Source organism: Ursus arctos, unplaced genomic scaffold (genome assembly GCF_023065955.2).
Source record: "Ursus arctos isolate Adak ecotype North America unplaced genomic scaffold, UrsArc2.0 scaffold_12, whole genome shotgun sequence".
Taxonomy (NCBI): Eukaryota; Metazoa; Chordata; class Mammalia; order Carnivora; family Ursidae; genus Ursus; species Ursus arctos.
In genome coordinates, this window is record NW_026622786.1 from 64,567,152 (window position 1) to 64,590,235 (window position 23,084).

The 23,084-nt window shown below is 39.3% G+C and overlaps 1 protein-coding gene, 1 non-coding gene and 1 pseudogene across 6 annotated transcripts in view; all 3 read left to right on the forward strand.

Annotated features, from left to right (window-relative positions):
- The window catches only part of LOC113254214 (calreticulin-like), a 49,090-nt pseudogene extending 32,367 nt beyond the window's left edge, over positions 1-16,723 (forward strand).
- LOC113254870 (U6 spliceosomal RNA) lies at positions 319-427 on the forward strand. Its single transcript, XR_003315991.1, has one exon. It is a non-coding gene; the product is annotated as a U6 spliceosomal RNA (small nuclear RNA).
- Positions 16,724-16,775: 52 nt separating the features above from the next.
- The window catches only part of EPS15 (epidermal growth factor receptor pathway substrate 15), a 134,455-nt gene continuing 128,146 nt past the window's right edge, over positions 16,776-23,084 (forward strand). For 3 of the 5 annotated variants that reach the window (XM_044383883.3, XM_026498122.4, XM_048220641.2), the window contains exon 1: positions 16,778-16,974. In XM_044383883.3, coding sequence (XP_044239818.1) covers positions 16,942-16,974 — 33 coding nt within the window. In that variant the 5' untranslated portion in view covers positions 16,778-16,941. Of the gene's footprint in view, positions 16,975-21,265; positions 21,409-23,084 lie in introns of those variants that run through there. The other 2 variants (XM_044383881.3, XM_057310809.1) reach the window with 2 other exon arrangements.

The window sequence follows — 23,084 nt, forward strand, 5'->3', positions numbered from 1 at the left end:
AGAGAGAAGTAAAGGGAGCCAAGAAGAGTCCCAAGGAGCAACACATTTTAGGGTGGTTGAACAAACAAGGAGAATGAAGAGAGGCCTATGAAAAGAGAGTAAAACCAGAAGAGCGTGGAATCGAAACCAAGAAAGTAGAGTGTTTCAAGAAAATTGGAGAGGTCAGCTGAGAGTGGAAAGGTCAAATAAGATAAGGATAGAAAAAATAGTCATTGATGACCTTGACAAGAACAATTTCAGTGAAGTGTGTGTGTGTGTGTGTGTGTGTGTGTGTGTGTGTAGGTGCTAAGAATCATATAGGCTGAAGATGAATCAGAGGTGTTCTTACTTTGACAACACATATACTAAAAACAAAATAATACAGAGAAAATTGGCATGACTCCTACATATAGATGACATACAAATTCGTGAAGCATTCCATATGTCTTCATATAGATTTGACTTTTGGACGATGTTAACTTTTACATATTCAAAAAGAAAATTGAATCTACAAGAATGAAAGGGATCCTAAAACTGGGTATAAATAGAAAACAAACATAACCATATATAAATAAGTAATATAAATATTCTGAAGGAAAATAAAAACAAATCCAAATTACTTTTGAACACAGTATTTTTTATGTATACCTTTAGTGTAAAAATAAAACAAAACTGCAAACAAATCTTGAACCCAATTTAATAGATTTTTTTAAGTGACATGTAGCAATTCTGAAACTATTTTGTGTGTATCATAACACTGAGCAAATGAAAAAAGACAGTGATGCTATTGCGAATCAGAGTTCTCACTGTGGGAAAAGGAAGATGCAAATAAGGAATAGGAGAAAGAACCCTGTGGTGCTGAATTGGAATTAGAGTATACCAGTAATGAATTCATGATTGAAAATCGTTGAACTACAACAAGTTGCCATTTTTCCTTGTGACTCTGTTTACCTAAAGGGGCTAAAAGCAATTACACCCCAGTTACAGTAAGCATATCTGGTGCCTAGACCTTGGTTTCTAAATACCAATGCCCACTAAAAGGGGAGCTCTTTGGAGAGATGGATGATTTCCAAGACTAGACAGGAAAAGTACAAAATGAAACAGAAACATCATATTATACCAGAAAGCAAGAAAAGTGCTTTAAAAAAAAAAAAAGATGGTGCGTGTCAAAAGGATACAGGAACCAGTATAAAGGGACTCTCACTGGCCAAATCTGGGACAAGTTGAACATTAAAATGAATAATGAGAGTAATAGATTATAACCTATTAAATAAAATAAGAATCTATGAGTCTATACTAATGATAATAAATAAATAATTAAATAAGAGAAAAGGGAAAGATATTGTTTACAGTAGAATGCCAATGAAAAAAATGGTGGTGGAATAATGGAGTTATAAAATCACCGTTTTGCAACCATTAGAGTACTTAATTCAGACCTTGATTAGGAGTTCTATTTTAGACATGTTAAGATGTCAGTGAAATCCAAGGAGATATCAATCAGGCAGTTGGTTGTAAGTTTGGAGCCCAGAAGAAAGATCTGAGATGAAGATATGAATTTAGAAGTCATTAGCATAACCAGCATTTGAAGACATAGTAGTAGAAATGATCAATTATCAGAGAATGCTGAAAACTTTGAGCACAAGTTTGAGAAGGAACGAGATAGTTATCCAGTCTCAAAGTACCTTTCCAAAGATTGCTCCTTACTTACATAGGAAAAAATGATAACTTTACGGTGAAAAACCCTTGCAGATGCCACCTTTACCAACTGATTAAAGTGAACACCATCAATAATGATACCAAGCGACACCACGTTTTTCCTCATCTTACGCACCGAGGACATAACATCCCATGGGTAGTATGTCTGCTCCCTCAGAAAACAAAGCAAAACAAAAACAACAACAACAGCAAAAAACTGAATTATAAGAAAACATGGAACAAAACCAAACAGAGGGAAATTCTACAAAACACTGGCCTATACTTTTCAAAAATGTCAATATCGTGAGTAACAATGAAAGATTGGGGAACTCTTCCAGATTAAAGGAGACTAAAGGCTTATGACAATGAAATGCAATGCATGATTAGGGATCAGGCACTGGATCAGAGGGAAAACTACTAAATAGGACAGTATCAGGCCAATAAGTGAACTTTGAATATGGGCTAAATATAAGGATTATATCAATGCTAAATTTCCTAGATTTGATCATCATACTGGGTGTGGGGGGAGGAATGCAGGTATATAAGAGAACATCCTTGCTCTTAGCAAATACCCACTCAAATATTTAGGATATTAGGGTTAATACTACATATCAAATGGTTTGGGGAAAAAAATGTATATATGCGTGCCTTCATACACATACGCACACACACAGATAAAGAGATTGTGGCAAAATATAAAGTCTGATGCATTGGGGTAAAGAGCATATAGGAATTATATTTAATATTCTTGCAACTCTTCTGAAAGTTTGAAATTATTTTGAAGTAAAAAGCTTAAAAATCAATTGGAGATGAGGAAATAGAAACAGTATACAGATAACTCTTAAGAAATTTGTCTGTGAAGGGGAGCAGAGAAATAGGACTGGAGAGGGAGTCAAGGTTATAAAATAGCTCGTTACAGATAGGAGAAACTAGAACTGATTTGTACGCGGATGAGAACAACGGTGAGCCTCAGCCCATTCTTTATAAGATAAGAGATTAGATCAAATACACTAGCCTCAGGCTCCTCTGAAAATATTTTATTCCTTAAACTGCAACCAGGAAGCCATTTGGGTCACCACTTGAGGGCAGTACAAAATGATGTTACACGTCTTTCTGGTGGTTTTACTTTCTCAGCCGCTGGAACAAAACAAAGCCCTTTATGTGATTTTTCTCTCAAATGCGTTATGTGAAATAAACCTCCTAACATACCACTTTCCCCAAATGTTTTAAACAAGAAAAGTCCAACATAATTCATAACAGGGGTTTGGGGGTGAGGAGAGAAGGGGTGAGAAAGAGGGTCTCATGCTTAGAAAAATCCCTGGCACGAGTTACGAGTTTAATACAGAATAAAAGGTAACAGAAAGATTAGAGCATGTCAGAGTTGGAAGCAGCCCTAGAGAGGGATGAATTTAGCCCTCTTACTTTATAGACGGGACCTTGGGTCCAGAGAAGGGAAGGGACTTGGCCAAAGCCACAATAATGTAGTAGAGAAGGTAATGGTCTCAACACTTACCTGGTTAGTCTATAAAGACAGAGGTTTGGATACTTTCAAATGACATCATAAATATAGTCTGCAAGGCGGCCGGCCCCATCATTGGCATTGATACTGAGTTCCTGAAAAAATTGTTACCTCCGTTATAAGACTGTGCCCCTTGTGTCTTTCTCTACCCTGGGTGGATATGACTCTTCACCTTCAACTCTTGTCCACTTCGACTGGTCCTAACACTCTGGACAGGTTAGTTCTGATCACAGCCAACCTATTTCCCACCCCTTTCTGGCAGGGCCCTAAGGGGTAACATGTTAGACTTTCCTACCAACACTGAGGGATGCAGTTGGAGTTGGAAGATGAAGTTGGAAAAAAAGTGAATGGGCATGTGGCAGTACATTGTTTGGAAAGAAATTAACAGAATCAGTGCAGTAGACTGGAGATGATCTTACCAGAAAACCCTAGTGAAACACAAAACTCTAAATATGACGTAAGTACATAATGGAGAAGAAAGCAACTTTAGACTGATTAAAATACAGAAACCAATATGACTTATCAGGCTAATAAGTGGGCTCAATTATGCAGAAGAGCCCGTAACTGCACTACGACCTACCAAAAAATGCTCACGCAGTAGCTGGCATTTCAAAGATCTCCTAAGCTGGCCCCATTCTCTAGCCTCATGTCCTGCCATAGCTCCCATTCTGTGCTCCAACCCCTATCTTCTGAACACTTACTGCAATGGTTTAAGTGCTGTGGGATATCAAGCTCCACTCTGCACTTGCTCCATTTTGAGGTTCACCTCAGATAGCACCTTCTTTGGATGCTTTCCTTGATCTGACCCTCACATTTACTTGAAAATTCCTTTTGGTTCCTACAGGCATTGTATATACTTATCTTGAGCATCCATTTCTGCCTTATCTTTAGTACTACAGAATGAGCACTTGGAGGGCATCTGCGACCTATTTTTCCCACAGTAGTCCAAATAATTTTTTTAAACCTAAGCCATACGATGTTCTTCCTCTACTCAAAACTGCAGTAACTTTCCATCTCATTCAGTGTAAAAGGCAAAGTCTTTACAATGGCCTACAAGACCACACTTGATATAGGATACTATAACCTCTCTGACTTCCTTTCTTAATCATTCACCCTTATTCTCACTCTGCCCCAGCCATGTTGGCGTCCTTGATGTTTATCAAACCCACTAGGCACACCCCTGCCTTTCACTGCTGTTCCTTTTGCCCTGATTGCTCCCCACACTGGATATACTCTTCGTCATCTCTTACTTTAAATCTTTTCTCTAATGTTTCCTTATCCATGGGGACTTTTCTGACCACCCTTGAAATCTCACCCCTCCCCCTTCTTACATACTCTTTCATCTATTTTTCTTTCTCTCCTGATATGTTTTTCTCCTTATCAACTTATGATTTTACATATATTATATATTTATACTTTTAAAAATAATTTATGTAAGCTACATGAATTCAGAGTTTTGTCTGTTTTGTTTACTGCTATATCTTGAGTAGCTAGAACAGAGGTTAGCCCATAGCAGGTACTGAACAATTATTTTTGAATTAATGAAAAAATCCTCAGGATAACTTTATGAGCTAGATTCAATTTTTTATCACTTCTATTTTATAAATGAGGGAGCTGAGGCTCAGAAAGGCTTAGGAAATTAACTCAAATCACATGACTAGCAAGTAGCAGAGCTGAGGTTGGATGCAAGATGTATTTTTCTTTAAAGCCCACAACTTTAACCACTATGGTATTCTACCTTCTCTATATCTCTAGAATCAGTCCTCTTAAGTATATCACCACTGCGCTATAGTTTTGGCCCCAACAGTTTTTATCTGTTATCTCTTTAAAGCATCCTTGACCCTGTTGCTCCATCTTTTACACAGAGCCAGAGTGACATCTCTTTTTTTGTTTTTAAATGTACATTTAAGTGGTTTTTAGTATATTCACAGAATTGCACAGCCATCATCGTTATCTACTTGCAGAACATTTTTATCACTCCAAGAAGAAACCCTGTGTCCATTAGCACTCACTCTCATTTCCCTTCCCCTCAGCTTCTGACAACTGCTAATCTAATTTTCATCCCCATGGATTTGCCTATTCTACAGATTTCATATAAATGGAATCATATAATATGAGGCATAAAAGCCTTTTACATCGGCTTCTTTCACTTAGCATAATGTTTTCAAGGTGAGCCATGTCGTAGCATGGATCAGCACTTCATTCCTTTTTAAAAAAATTTTTAGAAAGACTTTATTTATTTGAGAGAGGAGAGAGAGTGTGCACGAGTAGGGGGGAGGGGCAGAGGGAGAGGGAGAAGGGCAAGCAGACTCCCCACTGGGCAGGGAGCCTGATATGGGGCTGGATTCCAGGACCCTGAGATCATGACCTGAGCCAAAGGCAGATGCTTAACCAGCTGAGCCACCCAGACACTCCAGTACTTCAGTCCTTTTTATTGCCAAATAATACTTCGTTGTGTAGATATACCACATGTATTTATCTATTCACCAATGATGGACATTTGTTCTTACATTTTTGGTTATCATAAATAACGTTACTATGAATATTCATATGCAAGTTTTTATGCAGATATATATATTTAATTCTTTAGGCTACATACTTACGAGTAGAATTGTTGGGGCATATGATAATTCTATGTTTAACTCTTTCAGAAACTGCCAAATTGTTTTCCAAAGTGGCTGTATCATTTTATATTTCCACTCACAATATGTGAGGAGTCCAATTTTTCCACATCCTTGCCAATTCTGGATTTTTTTTAAAAAAGATTTTATTTATTTATGTGACAGAGAGACAGCCAGCGAGAGAGGGAACACAGCAGGGGAGAGGGAGAGGAAGAAGCAGGCTCCCAGCCGAGGAGCCCGATGTGGGACTTGATCCAGATCCCGGAACGCCAGGATCACGCCCTGAGCCGAAGGCAGACGCTTAACGACTGCGCTACTCAGGCGCCCCCCAATTCTGGATTATTGTAACAATCTCAACAACATTCTTTTGCATGCAGATATGCAGTTGTTGTTGTCCATTTAAAAAATTGTAACCATTTTAGTGGGTGTGAAGTGCTATTTCATTGTGGTTTTGATTTGCATTTCCCTAACAATTAATGATGTTGAGCTGTTAGAGCATATTTTGTGCACTTTTTGGCCATTTGTATATATTTTTTGGAGAAATGTTTATTCAAATAATTTAGCCATTTTTAAAATTGGGTTATTTGTCTTCTTATTGTTGAGCTGTAAGGATTTTTTATATATTCTGAACAATTCATTTATCAGGTATATGATTTACAAATATACCCTCCCATTCCTTGGATTATCTTCACTTTCTTGATGGTGCCCCTTGAAGCACAAAAGTTTTTAATTTTTGCATTCAATTGATCTATTTTTCCTTTTGTTGTTTATGCTTCTGGTGTTATAGCATGATCTAATCCAAAGTCATAAAGATTTACATCTTTGTTTTCCTCTTAGAGTTTTAGAGTTAGGAAACTTACTTTCTTCTAAGAGCTTTATGGATTTACACTTATATCAGTGACTATTTTGAGTTGGTTTTTGTATATGAAATGAGGTAGGGGCCACACTTCATTCTTTTGCATGTGGATATCCAGTCATCCCAGTACAACTTGTTGAAAAGACAACTCTTTCCCCCATCGAATTGTTTGGCACTCTTGTTGAAAATCAAGGGGCATTTGACTGGCTCAGTCGGTAGAGCATGAGACTCTTGATTTCAGGGTCATGAGTTTGAACCCCACATTGGGTGTAGAGACTACTTAAAAAAAGAAAGAAAACTAACTGGCTATAAATGTATGGGCTTATTTTTGCAGCCTCAATGCCATTCCATTGATTTATATGTCTTTCCTTATGCCAGTACCATACCGTCTTGGTTACTCTACCGTGGTTGTAAGTTTGAAATCAGGGAGTATGAATCTTTCAACTTTGTTCTTCATTTTCGAGATTGGCTATTCTGAGTTTTTTGCAATTCCAAATGAATTTTAGAATAAGCTTGTGAATTTCTACAAAGACGTTAGCTGAGATTCTAACAGGAATTGCACTGAATCTGTAGATCAATTTGGGAAGTACTGCCATCTCAACAACCTCCAGTCTTCTAATTCTAATCCATGAACATGAAGACTTTCCATTTATTTAGATCTTTTTAAAAATATATTTTATTTCTTTATTTTTTTTTTAAGATTTTATTTATTTATTCGACAGAGATAGAGACAGCCAGCGAGAGAGGGAACACAAGCAGAGGGAGTGGGAGAGGAAGAAGCAGGCTCATAGCAGAGGAGCCTGATGTGGGGCTCCATCCCATAACGCCGGGATTACGCCCTGAGCCCAAGGCAGATGCTTAACCTCTGTGCCACCCAGGCGCCCCTTATTTCTTTATTTGAGAGAGAGAGAGAGCATAAGCAGGGGAAGGGGCAGAGGGAGAGGGAGAAGCAGGCTCCTACTTAGAAGGGAGCTCAAATGGGGCTCAATCCCAGGACTCTGGGATAACCCTGGGATCATGATCTGAGCCGAAGGCAGATGCTTAACTGACTGAGCCACCCAGGCACCCCTTATTTAGGTCTTAAATTTTTTTCAATGATAATTTAGAGTTTTCAGTTACAGGTCTTAAACGTCTTCTTTTATTTGTTTATTTTTATTTTTATTATTTTTAAAGACTTTATTTATTTATTTGTCAGAGAGAGAAAGAGAGAGCACAAGCAGGGAAGTGTCAGGCAGAGGGAGAAGAAGGCTCCATGCTGAGCAAGGAGCCCAAAATGTCTTCTTTTAAATTTATTCTTAAGTACTTTTTCTTTTTGATGCTATCGTAAATAAAATTGTCATCTTAATTCATTTTTAGATTATTCATTACTAGTATACAGAAATACAACTGATATTGATCTTAAATCTTTCAATCTTGCTGAACTTGTTTATTTTAATAATTTTTGTTGTTGTTTCTTTAGGATTTTCCAAACATACAAGATCAACTCATTTGTAAATAAAGGTAGTTTATATCTTCCTTTTCTAGTTGGATGCCTTTTATTTCTTTTTCTTGCATAATTGCCATGGCTAGAACCTCCAGTACGATGTTGATGAGAGTGACCTTGCTTTTTTTTTTTTTTTTTAAGATTTATTTATTTGTTTATTTGACAGACAGAGAGAGGAAAAAAACACAAGCGGGGGAGCAGAAGAGGGAGAAACAGAGGAGCCCGATGTGGAGCTTGATGCAGGGCTTGATCCAACGACCCTGGGATCATGACCGAGCAGAAGGTAGATGCTTAAGTGACTGAGCCACCCAGGCTCACCAAGAGTGACCTTTCTAAAACACAATTTTGGATTTTTATTTCCCACCCTTGGATTCTTTCAATGACTCCACATTGCCCTTAGAACAAAGATTTCACTTCCTATTTGCTTATGATGCATCTCACCTTAGCTTTGCATCTTAACAAAACCCAACCCAACTGAATCACTATACTTTTCCCAGCTCTTTGTTCTTCCTTGCTTCTGGGCCTCTGTGCACATTATTCCCTCTGCCTGATACACTCCCTTCTCCATCCATCCCTTGCTTCACCAGGGCAATTTCTACTCATGCTGCAGTTATCAGCTTATATACAGCTTCTACTAGGAAGCCTCCCCTCCCTTGTCCCACAGCGTAGTGTGTATTTCAACATCACTGGGATCTTATTCTTTTAACTTTATTACATTGCATTTATAATTGCCATTTTGCTTGTCAGTCCCTCTCTAGGCTATGTGCTCTTTGAGAGTGGAGAATATGTCTTACTTTTGTAACTCCTCTGCCTTGCAGAGTGCTTGGGCATAGCATGTAATAAAACCTTAACTTGTTGAATAAATTAATAAATGGGAAGAAGCCTATTTATCTGCTCTTTGTAAGTTCCATACTTCAGTAAACCTGTCATTGGTAGTTCTAATCAGTGGTCTGAAAGTGAGTGCACCAGGCTAAAAGTTTGCAGGATGTTGTTCAATGTTCCCTTATGGGCTGGAGATAATGTTCCCTTGAAGTTCCAATCAGGATCTTCTCTGCAAAGTAGTAAAAAAAAAAATTTTCACAGTGCCCTTTGGGGGGACATTTAATTATAGGGATAATTTGTTTTATATAGAATTTCAGATGTATAGCCTTTCAAAAACAATTGGTTTTCTTGAATCCAGTTCTTCAAAGTTGATGATTTTCTAGGCCCCACTGCATTTTGATGTAACAAAACTACCCAAAACATGTAGTGAGGTAGGGAGTACCATTCCCAGTTCATCCATGAGGGGCAGAATAGTTAAGCAACTTGCCCAGGTTCCTAGGCAGAGATTCAGAATTTGAACCCAAGCCTTTTTGACAATAAATCCATACTTTTAACCATTTATTTCCTTCATTTTGCCTACTTATAACGTATAATTTTGCAAAAAGAACAGCTGTGTCTTACTTGAGGTTAAGCTTGACACTTACTAAGCCAAAATTGTATATTGTCAGTTATCCCTGAAAAATTCTAGAACTTATTCAGTATAATATACAGACACATTGTGTCTGCATAAGCCCAGCACAGTCGATTACTTTCTTCAGGCTTAAATCAAATCCTTGCCTCTTTGGTTGAGTATCAGCTGAAATCCTTGGCTTGCGTATAGAGATAATATTGAAAGTAACAACAAAAACCCCTTTCTTTAAACACCAAACACTGAGGGTGTATAATACATTCATATACAGTTAAATGCAAACATGATGCTACTCCCCTTTTTACATACTTTGATTTTCTGAACTGTAGGATAGAATGGATAGTGCCAATAGTAAAATATATACCTTTTCTTGGTAGCTTTCAGTGCCAAATATTGCTATGAATCAGGACAGTCTCCTTAGACTTTCAAAATTTGACAGATTTATTTCAGATCTCTGTTACAGTGTTTATTAGTAAAGCTAAAGAACATGGGGCAGTTACAGAGATAACTAAATCCTTAATTATCATTGTCATAACCATAATGTGATAGTCCCCATTTGTCGAGCATTTGTTCCCATGTGCCAGACACTGTGTAATGTGCTTTATAAGCATTGTCCTTTGAATTTCCTTTATCACTCAGATGTAGTTTGCATAAAACTGAGGCTCAAAGATTTAATAGCTCATCCATGGTGTTAGAGCTTATAAATGGAGGACTTCAATCCAATCTCAAATTTGTCTGATTCTACAGCCCATCCTCTTAACCACTGTCCTCATGTCAGGATTTCTGACTTCCTTTTGAAGGGGTAAAATATATTCCAGATTGTCCTTTTAAAAAATCGAGGTGATTAGATTTAAAAATGTCATCAACACAAAACAATAATGGTCTCTTTTGAGTACAGTAGCGATTTTGCATGTCTGAGAATCTCTAGACAAACACATTTCCTTAAGCCTCTTTTGGCCCAGCCATGATTCCTTCTGAGTATGTCCTAATATCTCCTCCATCTTTCTCTGCTAGTTCTTCCCTCTCCCATCCCCACCGTGCTTCATTCCACAAAACATTTCAGCATGCTCAGAACATACTTGCTCTTCTCTGCTTTGCCAACTCATGCTTTACCTGGGAAGACCTGGCCCCATGGGAGGTGTTGGTCAGGAGTTTGAGAAGTCCCAGAGGGTTTGAAAAAGGGAAATGACAAGATCTGGGTTTTTTTTACTTTAAAAGATCATTGTCTATGAGAAGGAGAATTGAAAGATGTAGGCGCAAACATGTAACTGGGGAAATTAGTTAAGGAGTTTTAGCAGTGGTCCAGGAGAGAAGTGATGGTTGCAGTGAGGACAGTGAGGAAAGATCAGATCTAGAATGTATTTCGAAAACAGAATTGGAATTTCAGATATATATAGGAGGTTGAGCCAACAAAACCTGCTCATAGGTTGGACTTGGGCTATGAAAGAAAGCACAGAATGAATGAAGAAAAGCGATAGATGAACAAGGCATCCTCTATTCATGTTATAAGATGTTCAATACACAGTCATCATTTTAAACTGAGACACAACTGTGATTGTGGCTTAGGAAATCTTTGGCTGAAATAGTTGTTTGTCATTATGTGTGTATGTGGAGTGTCTTAGTTTTCTCCAGCTATGTGAACCTGCTAAGTGCAGGACACTGTGCTAGGTATTTTCACCAAAGTTGCATCATCTAACTTCCCCTAAACCCTTAGAAGGAAGACTCAATATCCCCATTTTAGAGAAGGAAACTAAGATTTAACTTATGGTTTGACTGAGGTTACACACTTCATACGGAACTGAGCTGAGATTTGAAGTCGAAGTTGACTCTAAAGTCCGTGCTCTTCTCACTGCAATGATTCAAAGGTACAAAATCAGAATTCCCCAAACTTTTCTCTGCATTTCTTGAAGCCTCTGTTGACTCTCATGTGTCCTACTTTAGAGCCCAAGGCTGGCAAACAGGACAGCTTTGTTCTGTCTGTAGCCCATCCGCTGACTTGCCTTGTGATTTAGGGCAAGCTTCTTAATTTGATGGTGTCTCAGCATTCCCACATGTTAAGCAGGGCTAGTAATTAGCGATGGAGACAATGCTTTGAAATCTGCAGATGAAAGGACCTGCAGTCTTGAGTGCAAATATTTTCTTTCCCATGGTGTTCTTTTGGTTTCTTATAGTTTCCAGGACCCTTTATAAGAGAAAGAAAGAAAAAGAAAGAAAAGAAGAGAAGACGAAAGAAAAAAAAAGTAAAAGGAAGGAAATAAGACAAGTGTAAACTGCATTTGCTTGCTCACTGGAAGCCAACGGAACTTTGGGGACATAAATGTAATAATCTTCCTTACTCTCTAGTACTCGATAAATATTACCAATGGATGAATGAATTTTATTAGAAAAACCATTAAGGTAGGTTTTGGAAAACTGGTGATCTTTAAAAATGATTTCTATTTTTGTTTCTGGTTTCTTAAACCCTAAACACTCTCTAATAAGAAGAAAAAGGAGCTAATACTTATCTAGTGTCCACTGTGTGCCAGGTATTAGGCTCACTGTTTTCACATGAAACCTCACTTAAGCACCATGACAGCACTATCAGGTAGGTGTTATCATTACCTTCAGTTTATAGGAAATGATGGCTTGGTATAGTTCACTGAGTTGTCCGAGGTCACAAAATTAGCAAGTAGCAGAACTGAGATTGGACCAGACTGGGGCTTCCCAGTTCTAAATTCAGACTCTTCCCAGGACACTCCATTGCCCTGAAAAATTAGCGATGAAGACAGTTTTGAAATGTCCTATCACACCCTGGGTGTATGTGGCATTTAAAAATCTCTTACTGCTTGTTCTTTTCAGTTCCTGGCACAGAGACAGTTATTTGTATAGCACAATTGTTATTATTGTGCTGCCTCACATATTCTTTCTGCCCTGGGCAAACATGAACAATAATGGGCTATATTTATGCAACGAACAGCTTGGAAGCATGAGTTCCAGATTATCATTACAATTGTAGTTTAATTTTTTTTTTTTCTGTAGCTTAGCACCATTTATATGGAAGGCCTTTCTCAAAGTCTCATGCAAATAAACCGGTTCTTTGTGTATTCAGAGAGCTCCTCAGTTTTTTTCTTTTTTTCCATAGTTTCAATCAAGCATCCTGTATTTCTAAATGCTGACATCACAGATATGCAGTGTCCATGAAGAGCTGATATAACAGTCACCTCTAGAGTTGGAATACAAAGAAATAAAAGTAGCCGTGGTGTCCCTGAAGGGTTGGTTGAGGAGAAGGAGTGGGAATTAGAGGAGGATAGAAAGATGGAAAGATAGGCTGAAGACAAAGTTGTTCAAGATCCAAGTTCTCCTCTTCAGGATCACCCTGGGTTTAGGGCTATTATAAGTCCAGAGCCTCATCTTCAGCTTCCATAGTCAAAAGCACCATTTTATCAAGTCTTCGTGGAGCTGATCAATGTCTACAGGACACCAGCAACTTGCCCTAGTAAAAGGCACTTTTGAGTCAGAAGACCTATGTATAATTTCTAGCTTTGTCACTATGAATTTGGACAAATTCCTCGTCTGTAAAATAAAATTAATAATAATCCCCATAAGGTTGTTGTGAGGATTAAATGAAATAATGTACATGAATCAGCATTTGTTGGTTGTCAGTACCCAGATTTAAGTCATCAGACATAACTTTATTACCGAGGGAACATCTACCTTTCCTATAACAGGGATACACGTGTCAGCTGTTCAAGGCACTCCTTTCTCATGGCCGATGTATCTGCAAAACTCTCTTAGTAATTGCAGAGTTGTCTGAGAGGTAGATTTAAATGGTGATCTTGAAGAATGGTATTCTTATAGCTACCACTAATTAGGCATCTGTGCCAGTCAAGGCTCTTTGAAAGGACATTTATGTATGATTTGTAGTCCTTATATCATCCCCACAAGGTAGGTATTATTATCTCCAATATACACATGAGGAATATGAGGCTTAGAGACCCAGAGACATTAAGTTGCCCTAGAAAAAACAGGCAAGTCCTTTTTGTCTACTCCATGAAGCTCATTCTTGTTACAATGAATTAGATCACAACATATCTTCCATTAGCTACATTTTACTCTCCTAAAATAGATTTGGGATATGACCCAGTGCTTTGATGAGATCTGGGACAGGCATTTGCAAACTGTCATTGGTGTGTCATTTAAAAAGAAATCCAGTCCCAGAAGTTCTAGGCCTTTTTAGGAGTTTGGACCATCACTCCCATCACCCATTACATGTCAAGTTTTAAATTTAAACCGGAACCAATGAGTGGAAGAGGAAGCCAGTACAAATTATTGGTAGTCTGGAAAGGGGTCTGGGGCAACTCTCATGTAATGATTTTTAGCTTGTCTTCCCTTGCTGAGGGCTCTGATTATCATTATTATTATTTTAATCAAGGCCCAAACCTGCTGTAAGTGACCTTTACTGAAACAAGTTATTTACAAAATATTTGTTCCTTGTTTTTCTTATCTATGAAATGGGGATAAGATAAGGATGCAAATAATAATTACACATGACATTATGCATTTAATTCACTTCAACAAACCTTTATCATGTACCTATTTGACTTCAGGAGTTGTGCTAGATGCTGTATGTGAAAACATTTATAAACTGTGAAAAGCAATTCTGAAAAAATACAATGTGTTGTTTTGATTTTCTATAAATCACACAATGATTATAACAGTAATAATTCCTTGTGTTTCCTCCATATTTTCCACACTTATCTGCTCATTTTTTTAAAAGATTTATTTATTTTAGAAAGAGAGAGAGAGAGAGAGCATAAACAGGAGGGGCAGAGGGAGAGAGAGTCTTAAGCAGACTCCGTACTGAGTGTGGTGCCCAATGCAGGGCTTGATCTCATGACCCTGAGATCACGACCCGGGCTAAAACCAGGAGTGGGACACTCATCTGACTGTGCCACCCAGGCGCCCCTAATTTTTACATATGAGAAGCTAAGGCTCAAATAGGTTAAATGGTTTGTCTGAAGCCACGGGATTCCACGATTCTCCTTGCTACCTGCATACTGCCTTTCTGGAAAACTCTATACACCAGAAATTCTACTCTATTCACCCAAGAGTAATATCTTCTTCTACTTCATATTGTTTGGAGGAACCTCTTTGAATAGCAAGTGAATTTGTATTTCCCATAGTAATTTATTCCATGGCGTTCAGATTTCTTAAGCTACATCTATATCTACAACTACCTGTATCGTTAAGTATTTTCATATATGTTATCTCATTCATCCTCACAACAACCCTAAGGTTGTACAGCTAGTAAATGGTAGAGCCAGAATTGTAACCTGGATGTTTCTGGTGTCCACTATGCTATACTGCTTTAATTATTAGCTGTATAACTGGGCAAATCACTTAACCCCTATCATCTTTTTTTTTCCTCTATAATGTTCATTTACTGCATCCATAGAGTGGGTTTATACTTTCCAGAGTTGTGAAGCTCAAATGTGATAATGTAAAATAGAAAAGTCAAACAGAAACATCAACTGTGGTTACAGCTGATAAATGTACCACGGTAGAGTAATTTAAAACAGCATCTCCCCTTCTCCCTTGAGTTGAAAAGAATAACAGCAAAAAGAGACCCAAGGAGACTGTTGAATAAGTGGTTGGTCAGCAGACCTGCATGACTGGCTCTTTGTTGCTGGACCTTGTAAAAAGGGGTCTGAGTAGGGTCAGGAGTTTCTGGGGGCATTTATGGGATGGTTTGTCTATTTTGGCAAAGGTCTCAAAAGTTAGTTGAGGCTTACTCCATCATGGGCCTTGTTCAGCTGGCCCTTCTGGTATATTAAATGGGGACTGCTATGATAACGGTGACAAGGTCATGGGCCTGATAGAGTTGTGGTTTGTTGGTGTGGGAAGCCACCATGACTGAGAAAGGAAGACCAATTCTGGGCAAAAACATTTATTGAGGCCTACTCTGTGGTGGGCTAAACTGTGAGTGGGGTGTTGTAATGAGTCTGTCCCCCGTCCTCAAGGATTTTACAGTGTGGTGGGGTACAAAAAAGCCCTTAATTAACTCTTAAAAACAAGGCAGAGTATAATAAGGATCATATCAGAACAACTAAAACGTGGGGTGGGAGTTCCTGGAAGGCTTCTTGAAGTAGGTGGCATATAAGCCAAATCTTCAGAGATCAGTTTCTAGTAACTTACTGTTTATTCCAACTGAAGATGGCAGTACGAGATAGTGTAGGGTGTGTTATGTTTAACACAAGCAGTAGCTGAGGCTTTTTATCGAGTACCTGCTACATGTTAGGGTCTGAGGATATAGAAATACATCAGAAATAGTCCTTGCTGTTGAGAGGGGTAGGGAGATGTAAAGAGTCATTAGAGTGATGATGACTTCATAGGGTACAGAAGAAATGTCAAAAGAGGAGTGTGTCACTCTGACTTGGTCAGGAGGTCAGGAGTGACAGGAGGTCAGGAGGTCAGGAGATGCTTTGCAAAGGGGAAAATACTTGAGCGTGTCTTCAGAAACTAGAAGTTCACCAGGTAGACTATGGGAGGAGTTAGAAGTGTTGCAGGCACCTGAGCAGGTCCTAGTGCTCTTCTATTAAACAATGTAGGTGTGGCAGGCAGCAAGCTGGCAGGGACATTATTTATTGTCCCTCCCACTTGGATTTTCGCTCTTGAAAGGAGTGACTTAAAAGTCTTCTTTTTCAATATCACGTCCTAATAGCAGATGGTTAAATGAAAGGTTATGGAGTGAGATCTGGATTCTAACCTGGCTCTCTAATCAGCTGTATCACCTTAGGTAAAATACTTATTTGTGTTTCGGTTTCTTCATTTATACAACTTATTTGTCTTAGTTCCTTAGTTTCAATTGAAAAATAAAGTGTCTAGCACAGAATCTAGCATATATAAAGTACTGTTATTTCTATCATGATCTCGTTTAGTTTTCACAAGCAACCTGGACTTTGGGTAGAATTACCCCCATTTTTCAGAAGCAGAAGCTTATAGTAGGTCGGCGACCTGCTTAAAGTTTACAGCACAATCTGTCCTCTCCTCAGCCTACACAGCCCGTCCACCTTACTTTTATATCCGCGCCGGGTTTTCGCAGGCGGCCCGGGAGTGGGGGGCTCCTGTCCGGCAGCGCTAAATCCGGCGCCAGGATTTGGGTGCCGCCTCACTGGCGCCCCGCGGGCGGGGCCAGGCAGGGTGGGGCGGGGCGGGCGAGAGGAGGGAAGTTGTCGAAGTTAGGGGAGACGCCCGCCCGCCTGCCCGGGCCTCGCCTCTGGCTGCTCCCTCCGCCTCCTCCCCGCCCCAAGCCCCAGTCCGCCCGTCCTTCCTTCCCCTCCCGTGCATGATGGAAACACCATGGCTGCGGCGGCCCAGCTCTCCCTGACACAGGTAACGCCGCCTGCCCGTCCCGCTCGGTCGGCCGGTGTCCCCGGCCCGGCCCCCTCCCCCACCGTCCTGTGGTTCACCGACCCGGGCAGTTTCTCTCGCCGCGGGCGGGGTGACGGATGGTGAGAGCGAGAGCGTGTGTGTGTGTGTGTGTGTGTGTGTGACTGAGGGAGGGCGCCATCCCGAGCCCGCAGCTCCGTCGCAGCAGCAGTGACCCCGCCCCACGGCCTCCCCCCCCCCCCCCCCCGCGCCCTGTCCCGCGGCCCCTTCGTCCCACTGCTGAGTGGACCGTCCCCCCTGTTCAGCCGTCGCCTGGCCCCAGCGAGGAAGTTTCCTCCTTCCAGGCCAGAAGTACTCCAGGTGAGCTCCTGTTGAGCTCGCGCGGATCACCCTAACCCCTAGGTCAGCCCTCGCCCCGCACGAGCCTGGCTCTCTGGGCTATGCAGCGCGCTTCTCGTAGTTAAAAGTCACCTTCCCGACTCACACGCCCAAGGCCCTCTCTAAGCTAGTCTTTCCTCTCTAAACCGGCCTTTTCCCACTGGAGTCCAGCGAAAGCCCTCCCTTCCCCAGCAGTTTCCGATAGTCAGCCTCTCTTCCAAATAAGTCTTAAACTCCCCAAGTACTTACCCTGCGAGCCTCTTCCTGAGTTCACCCTCTTCCCCTCCTGATTAGGTTTTCTTCTGGGTTAGACCCCAGTTCCGTCTCTTTCTGCTTCTACTTTTATTAGGTGGGGGCTTGCTCTTAATCGCTGCCCACACGGATAACAGGGAAACAGCCTTCAACAGGTGTGATGGTTCCACCAGTCTTGGTGCTGGGAAGACTGTAGAGATCGCTCGTTATGAGGCAACCTGTTCTTAGGGTCTTTCCTCTTGCCTTTCTGTTTCCTTCAGAGCCCACTCCTTGTGCTTCCCAGAAAACCTTGTGCTTCGACATCATTCACTCTGGGAGCCCCGTTCCTCTCTGTAAAGAAAGCCAATTGTAATCTTCTCATGGTACTCAGGTTGATGAGGACTTGCACCTGTCAGTCCCTTACTGCTCCTCTGACCAAAACTCATCCCAGCCATAAACTTCTCAGCTTGTTCTCTCCAAAGCTGGTGACCATATACTTCCCTGTAGGGCCCACCACAGCCTCTCTTCCTGCCTTATATCTCCCTGCCACCTTGTAGTCTCCTTGGCCTAGATTTGTCAGTGCTTATACATTTGGGCCATAGAGTTTTCTGTGTTGGAGCAAAAGACTTTGGGGTATTTTACCTAGCACTCTGGAATAAAGACACTGAGTGAGAAATGTTCTCCCCAGGAACCTGGAGTCACATATAAACATATGCCTCAGGTAAAATAACTTTAGTTTATAGGAATTCTCTGTTTCATAAGGGAAGTCTGTTTGTTTCCCAGTTTTCTTGATGTTGCTTATCCTATTTTGACAAACAGATAACAGGGAAGAATCCTTGGAATGTGGTGGTTTAGTTTTGTGGTGAATCTCTTTGGAAGGGTCCTCCTGAGATTTAAATTTGAGGAGTGGCAACATTGACTTTTGGGTGTTCACTTTTTATGAGTCTAGTTAGTGACTTGCGTTATACAAGATCCTGTTGGCAGTCTCTTTGTCTTTGGCTGTGTTGGCCAATTCAGGCAGGAGTTTTCCCCTCTTGAAGTTTTTGTTCTCTTGAAGTCTTCTACAGATTTGGTTCTTAGTTGTTTGCATACTTTATTCTCTCTCTGGGTAATATTTTTAGTTCCTGTTTACTGTCATTCATCTCTGGAGATTTTCTTTAGGCTCTGTCAGTTTTACAGACAGTTAAATAATTTAAATATGTTCTTGTGGTTATGTATTTAAATACTAACATGTACACAGTAAATACTGAATCAGGAGTATTATCCTTAAGTGTCTCACATATGAGAGAACATACACTGATGGTTCATTTATATTGATAATTCAAATTAAGTCAATTTAGAATATTTTGATTTTAAGACATGAAGAGGCAATAAGATATATGTTAAGGGACAAGAAAAAGAAACTTTCTAAGTATTAATATACCCTAATGTGCCTCCTTGTTATTTAAAAATTTTTCTAATTTGTGGGGTTTTTAAAAAATTTTTTAACTGCTTGAAGCAAAAAAACTAAGGTAACAATGCAACCTGATTTCACATTCATTATTGATCTATTTGTGTTACACCCCACTGTCCACCCCCAAATATACACACTTAGGCATACTCAAGTGAGAAATCCTCCAGGGCAGGGACATATTTTGATTCATTTCTCTTCCTCAGTGACCATCTGGAAGAAAGTGATTAAAAACTGTTTTATGAATAACTGAAAATTTTAAAGGGCTTTATGACAGTTAAAAGATTAAACAAATGCTGAAGTTAGTTCCTGCCTCTGGTCATGAGATAATAATGGTTTTGGAGTAGGTTCTTTCATTTAAGAAATATTGGTTACATACGTATTATGTGCTAGGCACTATGCTGGGATTGTCTTGTTTATAGTTTTTTGCCTTTTTCAGTTAAGTAAAACTGACAGTTTGAGGGGAAAATGTGAAAAATATTTTAATTTACTCTTTCCTTCCTCTTTCCCTGCCTAACAACCAACCCACCAGCTCCCAGCCACCAAAATAAATTATTTAAATTATCATATTCTAGCTTCTAGAGAGGATAGAATACTGGAGTAATGAAATTTAGTTCCAGTCCCAGATCTGCCAAAAGCTAACTCTATGGCATTGAGTTAGATCTCCAAGGCCTCAGTTTTCTTAATTTTAATATTCATTCAACAAATATTTGCTAAGCATTCACTGTGTGCTAGGAATTATGTGCTAGGTACTGAGGATATACTAAGGAACAAAATAAATAACAATTCTTGGAGACAAAACATGGAACTTATAGTCTAGTAGGGCAGTTTGAATTAGCTGATCTAAGGCCCTTTCCAACTGACATTCTTTTCTGTAGATCATATTCTATGATTTGTAACTCCAGTGGGACTTTCCCGGGATACTTTAGTGCTGTGTAGCTTTAGTGTTTTCTTTCTTTCTTTTATTTTTATTTTATTATTTTTTACTTTAAAAAAAATTTTTTTTTTTTAAGATTTTATTTATTTATTCAACAGTGATAGAGACAGCCAGCGATAGAGGGAACACAAGCAGGGGGAGTGGGAGAGGAAGAAGCAGGCTCACAGCGGAGGAGCCTGATGTGGGGCTCGATCCCAGAACCCCGGGATCACGCCCTGAGCTGAAGGCAGACGCTTAACCGCTGTGCCACCCAGGCACCCCTACTTTTTAAAATTTTAAGTAGGCTCCATGGAGCCCAGTGTGGGGCTTGAACTAACTACCTTGAGATGGAGACCCAAGCTGAGATCAACAGTTGGGTGCTTAATCAACTGAGCCACTCAGGTGGCCACTAGCTTTAGTGTTTTCTAATTTCAGTTGTCTTCACTAGCCATTCTATTTTCTTTTAACCAATAAGAGGTAAAACTTGAATGAGAAGGATCTTGTGATTTTTGCTTGTGGTGGTAGATTACAGAAAAGATATTAATACTTTCTCTCTTTAAGCTTTTCCAATTGCCCATTTATTTTTCAAGCTTGTATCCTTAATAATACTACTACTGCTGTCAGCCTTTCTTACTATATGTAAGGAATGTTTATGTACAAAGGTGTTACAATATGCAAGGAATTTCACGTCGTTTAACACTCCATTTTACAAATGAGGGAAGTAATTTACATGAGCTAGTAAGTAGTAGATCTGAGATTTGAACCAAGTTCTGTAGGATTTCAAAAGCTATTTCACTGTTTCTCTGTGTACTAGATGCTTGGCATGTCCAGTGCTTCCTTGTATTTTTTTTTTTTAAGATTTTGTGTATTTATTTGACAGAGAGAGAGACAGCCAGCGAGAGGGAACGCAAGCAGGGGGAGTGGGAGAGGAAGAAGCAGGCTCCCATCGGAGGAGCCTGATGTGGGGCTCGATCCCAGGACTCTGGGATCACTCCCTGAGCTGAAGGCAGATGCTTAACGACTGAGCCACCCAGGCGCCCCCCTTGTATTTTTTATGCTCTTTTTCTGTAAATGCCCAGTTGTCATAATTAGATAGCAAACTTCTTGAGGATGGAAGCCATGTCTTTTGCCTCTGAATCTCCAGTGTCTTTTATGATACGTTGATAATACCATTGTGGGTATACAAGTGGTGTTCTTGGTGATGATAAAAGTTTATTTTATTGAAATATGACATGAGTATTTTATCTTATTTATTTTTATTTTTATTTATGTATTTTTTTAAAGATTTTATTTATTTATTTGACAGAGAGAGAGACAGCCAGTGAGAGAGGGAACACAGGCAGGGGAAGTGGGAGAGGAAGAAGCAGGCTCCCAGCGGAGGAGCCTGATGTGGGGCTCGATCCCAGGACGCCGGGATCACACCCTGAGCTGAAGGCAGACGCTTAACGACTGAGCCACCCAGGTGCCCCATGATATGAGTATTTTAAATGATCTTCCAGCAGTTCAGCTTTATGGATTCTTTTTTAATAATAAAAAAGCCATTAGAATGGGACTTAATTGGAAAAAAACCGTAGTATATGGTCTAAACCAATAAGTGCTATCAGAATACTTTTCCTTTTAATGCTCTTTTTTTAACTGCAAGAGTGATATAACTGTATTACAGAAACTTTGGAAATTGGAGGAAAAGATCTCTCATAATTTTACAGTTTGTGGTGTTTATTTTCAATTTCATTAAAGAAAAAATACATGATGTGTTAATAAATGTGTCATCTTAGCAGTTGGTTTAGCAATTATGACAGTGAATAGCAGGACACAATATAAAAATTACATGTTCTCAGAAGCAGAAAGAGCGTATTTATTTAACATGACGTATTATTCGAGTTCCTACTATGGGAAGGGCACAATAATGATATTTTTCTTTTGTGCCTGCAGTTACAGTCCAGTATACTCAGGAAATCCATACTTCTTTGAGTAATATCCAACCGTTCTCAAAAATGGCTTGGAATGTTCAGCATTTGGGAGGAGTTGTCATAGTTAAAATTAATTAGGAACAGTTGGGTTTGTTCAATATAGAGTCTCCCAGGAATAACCTAAGAGTGTATTCCTTTGTTTTCACTCTATTTGCAGACAGAATGTTAATGGACTAAAATGTAGTAGAGAAAGATTGAACATCTTTTTTTAGTAACGAATCATAGTTCTAATCTCTTCTTACCTTCTTTTCAACAGTGAGCACATATTTCTTCTGGAATCCGCTGATTTAGCATTTCTGTATGACAACTTTTTTTTGAATATTTACTGTTAAATTGAAATGAGTGACTATATATGAAGTGAAAATCTGTTCTGAGATTGCATTTACACTCACATTTTATCTTAAAGATTCCCATCTTTGCATTTAGAGAAATTGGTCAGAAGAATAGTAGTTATTGTTATAATTGGTTTGGAGTATTGTCAGAGGACTAATTTATGTTCGTGTGCTGCTTTATAATTTACAAAGCATTTTATTCTCTCTCATTTGATTTTCACAATAGCTAACAAGCTAGGCTGTTACTATCATTTCAAATTGGAGAATACTAAGGCTCAGAATTTGCGACTGAAGTTTTACAATCAGTAAATAAAAACATAAAACCATGTTAACAAAATTCAAACAATTCCAGTGAAAGTCTCCTTCCTAGAGACAGTCATTCTTGCCACTTTGTTGTGTGTATTTCCAGCAATAATCTCTGATGTATATGTAAATATGCATGATTTTTCTTTGAATAAGCTGCATATTGTTTCATGGCTTACTGTTATTTATTTATTTATTTATTTATTTATTTAAGCTTAATCTAGGAGATTGTTCTCTACCACCACATGTGGATCTCCCTCATTATTTTCAAAACTTTAGGATCTTTCCTTATATGAATATACTGTAATTTATTTAACTAGCCACCTAATGATGGACGTTTATGTTGCTTCCAATTGTTTGCTATTACTAACAGTGCTGCAGTGAATATTCTTTTACATACCTTTGTGCACAGGTGTGAGTATGTACTTTAGTTTTTGGTAGGTATAATTGTTGGGCCAAAGGATATTTGGATACATATTGCTAATTTGCATTTGGAAAGATTGTACCAGCAACAGTTTGAGTGTGCTTTCCTC